Source organism: Leptodactylus fuscus, chromosome 2 (assembly GCF_031893055.1).
Source record: "Leptodactylus fuscus isolate aLepFus1 chromosome 2, aLepFus1.hap2, whole genome shotgun sequence".
In the NCBI taxonomy this organism is placed as follows: Eukaryota; Metazoa; Chordata; class Amphibia; order Anura; family Leptodactylidae; genus Leptodactylus; species Leptodactylus fuscus.
The window spans coordinates 229048642-229061094 of record NC_134266.1 but is presented as its reverse complement, the minus strand read 5'-3'; the positions used below and the strand labels follow the sequence as shown (position 1 = coordinate 229061094).

The 12453-nt window shown below is 42.5% G+C and overlaps 1 protein-coding gene across 1 annotated transcript; it reads left to right on the top strand.

Moving 5' to 3' along the window:
• Positions 1–6911: 6911 nt before the first annotated feature.
• LOC142193884 (keratin, type II cytoskeletal 7-like) lies at positions 6912–11451 on the top strand. Its single transcript, XM_075262897.1, has 9 exons — positions 6912–7376; positions 7704–7912; positions 9648–9708; positions 9786–9881; positions 10002–10166; positions 10251–10376; positions 10802–11022; positions 11122–11150; positions 11264–11451. The coding sequence occupies exons 1-9, from the start codon at positions 6960–6962 to the stop codon at positions 11449–11451; spliced, it is 1512 nt and encodes a 503-aa protein (XP_075118998.1). The 5' UTR covers positions 6912–6959.
• Positions 11452–12453: the final 1002 nt, after the last annotated feature.

Sequence of the window (12453 nt, the reverse complement as noted above, 5' to 3'; positions counted from 1 at the left end):
TTATGGCGCTAGCTAAAAGTCCGGTGAGAAGACTTGCCTGTCACTTTTCAAAAGGAGGGGAGAACTGGACAGTTCCACCATAAATGTAAGGAAATTCCAAGATATGGCAGTACCAATATATGAGCCTTTTATGAAATAGCCAAGCAGGAATTCTGTACCATCTGGTCAAGAATTCATAATGGTTCTCTTGCAAGTGGGTGCATGGGGACATGCCATGAGAATGTTGAAGGATGGCTTTGTCTCCAGGAGACAGTGAGATTACCAGGGCTTGTCAATATGGTGGAGAAGGGCTTGTACAGTTGAGAATGGACAACAGTTCTTCCCCAGAACAAAGATAAACAATGCTGCGAGTGTAAATAGAGAATTGTCGGTCTAAGCTTGGGGAGAAGTAATAGTATATCGTCTAGAGACAGTGTTTCGCCATCAAGACAGAGATCTCGTAATTTTAGGGTATTGATTGGTAGGGAGTATGCTTCAAGTCAATTAAGATTATGGGGAAGTTGGGCATGATGTACAGGGTGCTTGCTATAGAGGGCAGCATAACAGAGGCACTGTCTCCCTGTTTACATCTTGGGAGACAGATTTGCATATTCTTCTCAAGTCAATTAAGTATGGGATCAGAACTGCAGTAAGGAGCGGTGAGGAAAAAAGTGCCAGCTCTTCAACCAGTCCCTTCCAGATGTCAGTGCATCCTCTGATAATTGGGTCCAATGCCGAGACTTTGGAGTGAGGTAAAAGAAGTAGCCATAGGGTGGCGTGGAATTAGTTGTTGCATCAGATGGACCGAGAGAAGAAGAGGTTGGAGATACTAGATTTGACCATCAGCTCAGTTGGACAGCCTGTTAATATTTAGCCCCTTATCGACAAGGGCATAATAGTATGTCCTTGGTCACATGGGGATGTATGGAGAGGGCTCAGGAAATGCTCTCTCCAAACACATGGCGTGTGTTTGATGTAATATACAGCCAGGACCCTCCGTTAACACCTGTGATAAGTAACATCTAAAGTGTGCAGACGCCATGGACGCCACCGTCTTTAACAGATCGCCACACTCTGAATCATCATCGGAGGATGGCAATCGGTTTCTATGACAGCAAGGAGTCTATTGAAGGCTCCCAGGCTTGTCATTACATCAGTGTTAATACACGCTGCCATAAGCAGCATATAATAGAAGTCAAGGGATTTTCTATTCATTGCAATGCATTGATATTGCAGTGAATAGTATGACCTATCAAATTTTGAGTTTTTCTAACTCTACTCGTCGTGTTTGGAGAAAGAGAAAAGCTGCCTATGACCCAAAGAACACTGTCCCCCACTGCCAAGCATGGAGGTGGAAACATTATGTTTTGGGGGGGTTTCTCTGCTAAGGGCACAGGACTACTTCACCGCATCAATGGGAGAATGGATGGAGCCATGTACCGTAAAATCCTGAGTGACAACCTCCTTCCCTCCACCAGGACATTAAAAATGGGTCGTGGCTGGGTTTTTCTGCAGGACAATGACCCAAAACATACTGCCAAGGCAACAAAGGAGTGGCTCAAAAAGAAGCTCGCAGGAGCTTACAATCTATAAGGATATAGGGAGACACAAGAGGTCAGAGGGCTTGTTTAGTACAATGGTTCAGCCATCTTTTAATAAATAAGATGATATACTGTAAGTGGAGCTATATAAGCCATCACCAGGGTGTTTGTAACTACAGATACTAAGTGCATGGAGTGCAGGGTGACTTCTAGGTGTAGGGATCAGGTTCTGAGGAATACAGAAAAGGTAGCTTAGGATAAAAAAATGTTAGCTAAGTGCACAAGGTGTTAAACAATGTAATCAGGTTATGTAATAAACCTGTCTAAAAAGATGTGATTTTAGGGCAGTTTTGAGGAAGCTATAGCTGGGTATTAATCTGATTGTCCTGGGTAAAGCGTTCCAGAGCACCGCTGCAGCTTTAGAAAAGTCTTGGAAAAGGGAGTGGAATGTTTGGATAAGAGAGTATACAAGTCTATGGTCATTGGCAGAACGCAGAGGATGGTTAGGCCCCCTTAATAAGTCAGATAGAGCCCCTGTAGTCAAAGAGTGCCCCCTAATTGACCGAGATACTGGCCCAACAGCCAGACAGTGCCTCTTTGATAGCTATATAGTGCCCGATAGCCAGATAGTTTCCCTTTAATAGCCAGATAATGGCCCAGTATCCAGACAATAACTTTTTAATAGAGAGTTCCCCCTTTATAGGAAGATACAGTCCCTATAGCTAGACAATGCCTCTGCTAATAGCCAAATAAAGCCCAAGTAGTCAGGCAGTGCAACCTAATAGCCAGACAGTGCCATAGTAGACAGATAGTATGTCTTAATAGCCAGATAGTGTCCCAGTAGCAAGATATTTCCCCATAATAATGTTGTAGAGCCCCTTTTAGCCAGAAAGTGCCACCTTACAGTGACATAGTTCTACTTTATAGTCATATTGTGCACCCTAAGTAGTGAAGTAGTGCTGCTAGACTGTCCCCAATAGCCAGAAAGGGCCCCCTTTTTCAGGAAGATAATAAAGAACTACTTACCTAACCCAGATCCCCTGATATGTAGAGTATCTGACATAAAGCAGCTTCACAGCACAGGCAGTGCAATGCAATGACGTCATTGTGCCACTAGGACACCAATGTCCTATTTGCATTCCAACTTAGAGGATTGCAGACCTGGGAGTCAATAGCTTTCTGCTGTGTCTCCACATTTGTTTCTGGACTCTGAACTAGGCATGTAGAGAACCCGGTGTTAGGGAATAGCCAGATGCAACAACTGAATATTTAATAAAGCTTGCTGTAGACCCAGAGTCAACTAGGGCCTTGCCAGAAACAGACCTGTCCCCAGAGGACAGAGACACAGATAACATCATCTTATTCCCCCCCAAATACCTGGTTGCCTGAGTGGTTCTTCTGATTACCACTCAGGCACTGAAGTTTTTTCGCTGGTGTCAGGGGTCTGATCGAGCAGTCTCGGATGATATGATCTGGAGAACCACAGTACAGGCACAGGTTATTCCTGAGACGATGCTCTCGTCGTGTCTTGGCGTCCACAGCTCCCAGTTGCATGGGTTCCTCACCAGAAGTGAGGGGAGGAAAGGTAGGTTTTTCAGAGAGACAGAAAACTTGGAGGCAACAGGCCCTGCTCTCTCTTTTAAATTTTCTCGGATCTTACGGTCAATACGGACCACCAAAGTCATGGCCTTCTCAAGAGTAGGGGGATCTGGGTGACCAACCCAGAGCTCCTTAACACGATCACATAGCCCTTGTTTTGTTTAAAGTGAGCCTTAAGAGCGGACTCACACCAACCTGCCGTTACACTGTACTTACGGAACTCAGAGCAATACTCCTCTGCAGAGCGTTTGCCCTGCCGCATGGTGAGGAGTTGAGACTCCGCAAGCGTAATGTGGTCTGGTTCAGCATAAATAGAGCCCAGGGACTTAAAAAATTTTTCCACATCAACCCACTCCTCAGCCCCGCAGGGAGTTTAAGGGCCCAAGCTTGTGGGTCCCCCTGTAAAAGAGATATAACCACTCCCATCATTTGGGCCTGAGTCACATGTGGATTAATCCGAAAATACAAGCGACAAGAGCCGGTTATTCTGTTAGGGAATAGCCAGATGATAATTCCCCAGAAGCTGCTGGTGAACCCTGGAGGAAGGGGCACAAGGGACAGTGAGCCCTAAGCTGAAGCCCCCAACTTTCCCTTCCTATTGCCAGACCCTATCCTAGGTAATAGGTGACAACCACGAAGACAGTCCCTCCCAGAACACATGAAACCCAAAACGCAGACAAGACGAACAACAACCAAGGGAGGTCAGCTAGCCAGGGTTCGGTAACAGTAGAGAGATGCAGTGCCAAATCAGAGTCCAAAAGAATAATCAGTAGGGAAGCCAGAGGTCAAGGATTAGAATACAAGTAATTTAACTGCAAGAGAAACCAGCAAGCAAGAGGCAATAACCGGCACCAGTGTGACTGTGAGCCAAGACTAAATAGGGGAGGAAGAACCCGCCCTGAACCTGATAGGAAGGAAAGCTGTCAATCACAGGCAAGACAAAATCAAACACTTAATGGACAGAGGCAACATTGGCAGAAGACGGGTGTGGTGCAAATGCAATCAAAGAACTAGAGCTGAGTTCACACAGTGCGACTAAAAACTTTAAGCAGATTATCAAACTGCACATGTCTCCTGCACTGCAGCAAGCGAGCAGAGGGTGGCGCAGAGGCCCGAACAGGCAGAGATGTTACACCCGGTCAGAAGTCTGGACCCCTTAAGGATGGGGGCCTGGGCATTTGCCAGTATATAAGCTCAAGATGTAAATTTTAAATGTAGTTTTGTGATTGTTGCCTAAAGCCGGCCATACGCATTAGACTGGTGAAGTGGCAGATTTTGGACTGTCTGCTGATGGTTGGTTGTTCATACATAAACCTGCAACAGTTCAACCCCTAGTACAGCCGACTAAAGTTGGTCACAACCAAAATCTGTTGTACTGGATTTTTTTCTGTCATCTGTCTGATATAATCTGTTGTGTATGGTCTAGACTGGGAGACTTATTGGTGATTTTTGTGTTGTGGGAATATGTTTGTACTACCGTGTTTCTCCAATGGGGAAGGGAGAAGGGGGGGGGGGTAATAAAATAATAACAAATATATAGTTTAATAAAATATATAAGAAAGCAAAAAAAATAGAAGTTCAAACTACCCCCTTTACCCTAGAATACAAATAAACAAAAAAAATAAAAACACTGTGAAACACATACACATTAGGTATCCCTTTTTCCAAAAATGCCCAGTCTACAAACTTAAAATATAAAATAAAAAATACGAATGCCTTAGAGGGAAAAAAATCAAAAGTGTCAAATCACCATTTTCAACTTTTTTTGCCTCTAATAAAAATTTTAATAAAAAGTGATGAAAGCAATAGACATTCAACAAAATAATACAGTACGATTTCAAGAATATCGTGATGGAATTCAGGATTTGGAGAGTTATGCTGATTTTTCCAGAATGTGATGACATGATTATACCGTATATGGGTAAATCTTGTGAAAGAATAAATATGTGATTGTTGTAGAAATAAAAAATAAGACATACCCTGAAAATAAGCCCTAGCCCTTTTTTATAAGAAAAAAAATAGGACCTGTCTTATTTTCGGTGAAACACAGTACTAACACACCCGCAATGTATCCGTCATTTTCTGTTTTCTACATTTCATTAGTGTTAATTTTCTGTCAAATGTTCATCAGTTCGTGGTTGTTTGTGTGATTAGAACAGTCAGCAGTATGAATAATCATCCACAGTTCAATTCAGATGAGCAAATCTCATGTACACTCACCGGCCACTTTATTAGGTACACCATGCTAGTAACGGGTTGGACCCCCTTTTGCCTTCAGAACTGCCTCAATTCTTCGTGGCATAGATTCAACAAGGTGCTGGAAGCATTCCTCAGAGATTTTGGTCCATATTGACATGATGGCATCACACAGTTGCCGCAGATTTGTCGGCTGCACATCCATGATGCGAATCTCCCGTTCCACCACATCCCAAAGATGCTCTATTGGATTGAGATCTGGTGACTGTGGAGGCCATTGGAGTACAGTGAACTCATTGTCATGTTCAAGAAACCAGTCTGAGATGATTCCAGCTTTATGACATGGTGCATTATCCTGCTGAAAGTAGCCATCAGATGTTGGGTACATTGTGGTCCTAAAGGGATGGACATGGTCAGCAACAATACTCAGGTAGGCTTTGGCGTTGCAACGATGCTCAATTGGTACCAAGGGGCCCAAAGAGTGCCAAGAAAATATTCCCCACACCATGAGACCACCACCACCAGCCTGAACCGTTGATACAAGGCAGGATGGATCCATGCTTTCATGTTGTTGACGCCAAATTCTGACCCTACCATCCGAATGTTGCAGCAGAAATCGAGACTCATCAGACCAGGCAACGTTTTTCCAATCTTCAATTGTCCAATTTCGATGAGCTTGTGCAAATTGTAGCCTCAGTTTCCTGTTCTTAGCTGAAAGGAGTGGCACCCGGTGTGGTCTTCTGCTGCTGTAGCCCATCTGCCTCAAAGTTCGACGTACTGTGCGTTCAGAGATGCTCTTCTGGCTACCTTGGTTGTAACGGGTGGCTATTTGAGTCACTGTTGCCTTTCTATCAGCTCGAACCAGTCTGGCCATTCTCCTCTGACCTCTGGCATCAACAACGCATTTCCGCCCACAGAACTGCCGCTCACTGGATGTTTTTTCTTTTTCGGACCATTCTCTGTAAACCCTAGAGATGGTTGTGCGTGAAAATTCCAGTAGATCAGCAGTTTCTGAAATACTCAGACCAGCCCTTCTGGCACCAACAACCATGCCACGTTCAAAGGCACTCAAATCACCTCTCTTCCCCATACTGATGCTCGGTTTGAACTGCAGGAGATTGTCTTGACCATGTCTACATGCCTAAATGCACTGAGTTGCCGCCATGTGATTGGCTGATTAGAAATTAAGTGTTAACGATCAGTTGGACAGGTGTACCTAATAAAGTGGCCGGTGAGTGTATATGGCCAGCTTTACAGCAGCATTTGTCTCCCATATATCCCATTGCAAAAAAGAGAGAGCACTAAGTGCACAGATGCAGGATGAATTTATCTTAACCTATTCTATTTAGCACTAGAGCAATATGAGGGCTAAAGGTTCGAAGAGGACACATCATTCTTCTGAGCACAGCCAATAATCTACATCATAGCTTTGATAATACAGGCGTGTTACTGAACTGCCTTCCATAAACTGAAGCAAATGATGCGACCATACAACACTCATGGAGTCGGAATGATTTTATGTGATTGTTAAAAACCAATACAAGTATAAAAGCGGCCGACAGAAGGTCTTCAGTACTGCAGATATTCTCACTCACATCCACCGGACATCCTCTGTAGCTCACTTCCACTTCGAGAAGAACCGCCATGTCTCATCACTCCATCCTCACCTCCTCTGGACACAAGCACTTCAGCTCTTGTTCTGTAGCTTTACCTAAACACTCCAGCTCTCACAGCATCTTATCCCATTCTTCTAAACACACAGGACATGGACACAAGACTCAGCACTGCTTCAGCAGCAAGAGCGCCCATAACATTGGATCCAAAGGACGTAAAATCTCATTTGGAAGTTGCCATGTGGGAAAAAGTGGACATGGATCCGGATTTGGAGGTATTGGTTTTGGAAGATCTTCTTGCTCTGCAGGGATCACCCCTGTCACAATAAATGAGAGTCTCCTTGCCCCATTAAACTTGGAAATGGACTCAAGTATCCAGAGAGTAAGAACTGAGGAGAAGAATCAGATCAAAGGACTGAACAATAAGTTTGCTTCTTTCATCGACAAGGTACATTTTTTTAAGCCTAGGAAAAGATAAAGCCACCCAGAAATATACCTTGTTCTATACAAGTTAAGTTCTGCATAGACAAAATCTGACGTACAACTCACAGTGTATAGACACAGATTGATCTGCATTATGAGAATAAATGTATTTGGCATTTTTTACTATGGACATTTGTATAGGAAACGGCAGAGACTATACTGTTCTATACAGTGTGGATTGTCTACCATGCAAAGATTAATAGTAGAGCTTTGGTTATAAGCAAAAATCATTATATCTATAATACGTGTATATTATATAATAAGTGTACACTATGTCTGCACATGCGTGTAGGTAAGATATCTGGAGCAGCAAAACAAGATGCTGGAAACCAAGTGGGCTCTTCTACAAGACCAGAAAACAGCCCAGTGTCAGATTGAACCTCTGTTTGAGGCTTTTATCAGTAACCTCAGGAGACAACTGGAGAACCTGGAATGTGAAAGCTCTCGCCTGGAAGCAGAAAGGACCAACATGGAGGAAACAATGGAAGGATTTAAAAGAAGGTAAGAAAACAGTCTTGAGCGCAAATATTCTATTATACACTTACAATAACAAGTTAGAGTTAGCTTAGGGAAAGCAAGTTTTGATGTGTTAGATTTGGGGATGTGATAAGCCTGACTTAAAAGGTGAGTTTTTAGAGCACATTTAAAACTTTGGAAGTTTGGTAGCAATATGTTTGCCCGGGGTAGTGCATTCCAGAAAATTGGTGCAACTCTGGGGAAGACTTAGAGATGAAAGTGAGATGTCCAAATGTTGAAGGATGTTAGTCTTAGATCACAGATGGCACATGGAAGATCAGGGGTAGGGTGGTAGATAGAGATAAGGAAGGAGATTTAGGGTTGTGAATAGCTTTGTGAAAAGTGAGAAGTTTAAATTGTACTCTAAATTAGATGGGAAGCCAACGGCACAGACTAGAGTCATCGGGGTAGATTTTTGATTGACAAATGAGCTTTGGCTGCTGCATTAAATTGTAGAGTGGAAGACCAAGCAGTAGAAAGTTACAAAAATATTTAAAATTACTATTGGAAATTTGTTGAATAGGGTTGTTGGACAACCTAAAAATTATTATTGTTATTATTGTTATTTCTACCGCCTAGAATATAATTATGGAAAGTTTTTCTACAAATTAGAAGTTTAAAGTGTGAGAACGAACAAAATATCTACAATACCGTCTAAGCTACACTTTATAGCTGAATCATAAATAGTTCTATAATACTAAAATCATAGCATCAAAAGTGAAAGGGGAAGTCTATTTAAGTGCATATTAGAAAACTCTTAGCTATTATTGTATGTGTGTTTTCAGTTTGGTATCCCCATTGTTTGACAAAAGTGGAAAATGGCTGCTAAGAGCATCTCTTTCTCAAAAAGACCTGTCCTTATCTATATTACAAAGACAAAGCATTGATTTGAATGGGCACTATGTAATCTGTAATTATCCACGTGGTGACATTACAGGGAACAGGGGGTCACTTTGTGTAGGTTGCTGACACTGGATCCTTCTAAGAGTAGGAATTGCCAAAAGTGGAGAGTCCCTTATATAGAAAGGTTCTATATAGGTTCTGACATCAGTGCGCTACTCTTTCCCAAAAAAACACAGTCAAAAATGACAGTTTCTTCAGTGAATGGGGTACTCATGACTGTAGACAGAAAACAAAACGGCGTGGTGCTTGGTGTCTAGTTCTAGTGTTCATGAGGGTGATAGGACACAGACGTCCCTGATGTCTCAATAACATATTAGGTGATCTTTGAAATGGAACCTGTGAACTTGATGTAACCCCCAAGTCATTATCAGAAGATCACTGTATCTCTCACATGAGGTTTTGCAAATTAGGTCTTTCAAGTCAAGGGTTGGAGAAATAATGGATGAAGTCAAGCTCTCCATATCCCAACCCAGGCCTCTCAGCTGTGACCCCCTCTATCCCTGCGAACATCACCACTATTGCCAGACAAGGGCTGAGGGATGTCACAGTAAAGGGGCTGGGTAAGGACATGGAGCACTTGACTTTCAGCTCTCCATACACTTGACTTGAAGAGCAAATTTGCGTAAGGAAAAAAAGTTATTTTTTGAAAGACTTTATCAACTCTCGAGTATTATAAGGACAATAATGGAGATGTGATGCCTTATGATGGGGGTTTGGGGGTTAAATTGGGCTGACTGATTCCCTTTAATTTTAGCAGACTTGATATTTACCTTTTATTTGCCGTGTAATATGAGGAATTTTGACATCTCACTGACAGGTATGAAGAAGAAATGAACAGGCGTACAGCGGCAGAGAATGAGTTTGTCTTGCTAAAGAGGGTATGTATTGACATGTAGAATATTCCTAGATAAATGAGAATACTGGAATCTGTGATACAAGTATTTTTTTTTTGTAGGATGTTGATGCCGCTTTCATGAACAAAGCAGAACTGCAAGCTAAGGCCGACTCTCTGACCGATGAGATCAACTTCTTAAGGACACTCTATGATGCGGTAGAACATTTACTCTTTGGCACAATGCTCCAATATTTTAGTTTTTTTCATTATAATGACCCAGTAATAAGATAAGATGATACATACAGTATGTCTGATGATTATTTCCTGATTCTGCAGGAGATCAGTCAGCTCCAGGCTCAGATCTCAGACACCTCAGTGGTCGTCTCCATGGACAACAGTCGAGACCTGGACCTGGATGGCATCATCTCTGAAGTCAGAGCTCAGTATGAGGAGATTGCTAACAGGAGCAGAGCCGAGGCTGAGGCCATGTACCAGTCACGGGTGAGTCTAAGACCCAGATACTAAATATTCATCTATGTATAGACATTAACAGCTTAGCACTTCCATTTCTTCCTATATCAACAGTTTGATGAACTTCGTATGGCAGCTGGAAGAAATGGCAATGACCTAGAGAACAGCAAGAATGAGATTGCTGAACTAAACCGAACAATTCAGAGACTCAAAGGAGAGATTGAATGTGCTAAGTCCCAGGTGAATGAAATCTAGCTTGTTATAAAAGAGGAATGAACCGATCCTCTCTGCTGCCTGAGGAGAACTATAGAAAGGCACAACCTTCCAAAAACAAACAAACAAAAAAAAAAAAACTACCCAATCCAGCAATCTTTGTTTGCGTGCTGGGGCCCTCCTATAATTGTAGACCACATCCCACCATTTACAGATAGTCCAGAATACAGATTTCTAGCAAAATCTTGCAAAAATTATATTTGCAAAAAATCTGTTAGACATCATTGTCCGACACACACTGCAACAATATTATATACAAAACAGCACACCCTGTACTAGTAATCCCAACTATCCTTTCTAGTAATAATCTGCCGCTGCTGGTGCCGATAGGATGCCGCTGTTTGGAGACCACTGCTCTGTATCTTATATGGAACTACTTAATGTATTTATAGCGCGCTGCCCTGGAATCTGCCATAGCAGAGGCTGAGGAACGTGGAGAAGCTGCAGTCCGGGATGCCAAGAACAAACTGGCAGAACTGGAGGCGGCTCTACAGAAGGCCAAGCAGGACATGGCTCGCCAACTGAGAGAGTACCAAGAGCTGATGAATGTCAAACTGGCTCTGGATATTGAGATCGCCACCTATAAGAAGATGCTGGAAGGAGAAGAACACAGGTGACTGCAGATTATATCAGTATAGAAGATGTTACCTACATATACCATGTACTTGTGCACAGCTGTAGGACAGACTGACGCATTTCTGCTTTCTTTCAGATTGGCTTGTGATGGCTCAGTGAGCATCTGTAAGTGATACGCATTACTACTTACTGTATATTTATAGGCTACACATCTGGTATCCAGATATGATAAAAAAAATGTAATCGATCTTCAGACTAACACGTTTTCTCTTCTGTAGCTGTCCTGCACTCAAGCACTGGAGGAAAACACCATTCAGGAGCTTCCTCTCATGGTGGACATCATCATCATCATCAATATAATCAACATCATCATCATCTTAGTGGTGGATTCGGTTCTGGCAGTGGAAGAAGCCATGGCCATGTACACACAAGCCAACATCACTCTAGCCATAAGCACCACTGCTGAAATGGAAGCGCTCTTATATATTTGCTGCACTTTGGCTTTATCCCTAAACGTATATTCCTCTTTGGTCGCTTAACTATTTGTCCTTGCTTTTTAGAATGAAGTGCATATATGCTACCCTATATTGTCCCTCAATAAACCAATATTTGCAAGTCAGTCAATGATGTATTTTTGAGCATTACAAGAAAAGGTTCATACAAATGTAAGAAATTCTGACCACAAGTTGTACTAGTTATATAAGTTATACTAGCACCTGCCTTGACTGGGAATGAGAGCAGAGAGGGGACGCATGTCTGGCGGGTATACCTATTAGAGCCCTTACACTAAAGATGGCCTTATACATTAGATAGGATTGTGTGGACGGCTGAACAACCATTGAATGAACGACCATCTTGTTACAAATGGTTTATAAATGCAGCCATGCACATTGTCGTCCATATACTGTACTGGTTGATCCATGAACCCCACTAAGATTATAAAGGATGATGGAACTTCGAGCAGCCAATGGAAAATCTAGATGCACAAGTAAACTCGGCTAGATGAGTATAATGGTGATAATGGCCTGGCCATCTTTTAATAAATAAGGTAATATAGCTGAGGCTGAACATACAAATACTAAGTGCAGGGAGTGCAGGGTAACTTCTAGATGAGGGGGTCAGGATCTGAGAAATAGAGGAAGAAGGATAGATTAAGATAAGAAATGTTAGTGTAGTGTGCGGAGGTGTCATGTGATAAGGCTATCTGCACAGATGTGATTTTAAGGCAGTTTTGAGGCTGCCATAGTTGTTGGGTAATAATTAGAGATGAGCGAACACTAAAATGTTCGAGGTTCGAAATTCGATTCGAACAGCCGCTCAATGTTCGTGTGTTCGAATGGGTTTCGAACCCCATTATAGTCTATGGGGAACAGATACTCGTTAAGGGGGAAACCCAAATCCGTGTCTGGAGGGTCACCAAGTCCACTATGACACCCCAGGAAATGATGCCAACACCTCTGGAATGACA

Bases quoted from the DNA above. Each gene is read 5' to 3' on its own strand.
- LOC142193884 (XM_075262897.1), top strand. From the start codon at position 6,960: ATGTCTCATCACTCCATCCTCACCTCCTCTGGACACAAGCACTTCAGC. The intron at 7,377-7,703 runs GTACATTTTTTT...ACATGCGTGTAG, and splicing joins TTGCTTCTTTCATCGACAAG to GTAAGATATCTGGAGCAGCA. The intron at 11,023-11,121 runs GTGACTGCAGAT...GCTTTCTTTCAG, and splicing joins CTGGAAGGAGAAGAACACAG to ATTGGCTTGTGATGGCTCAG.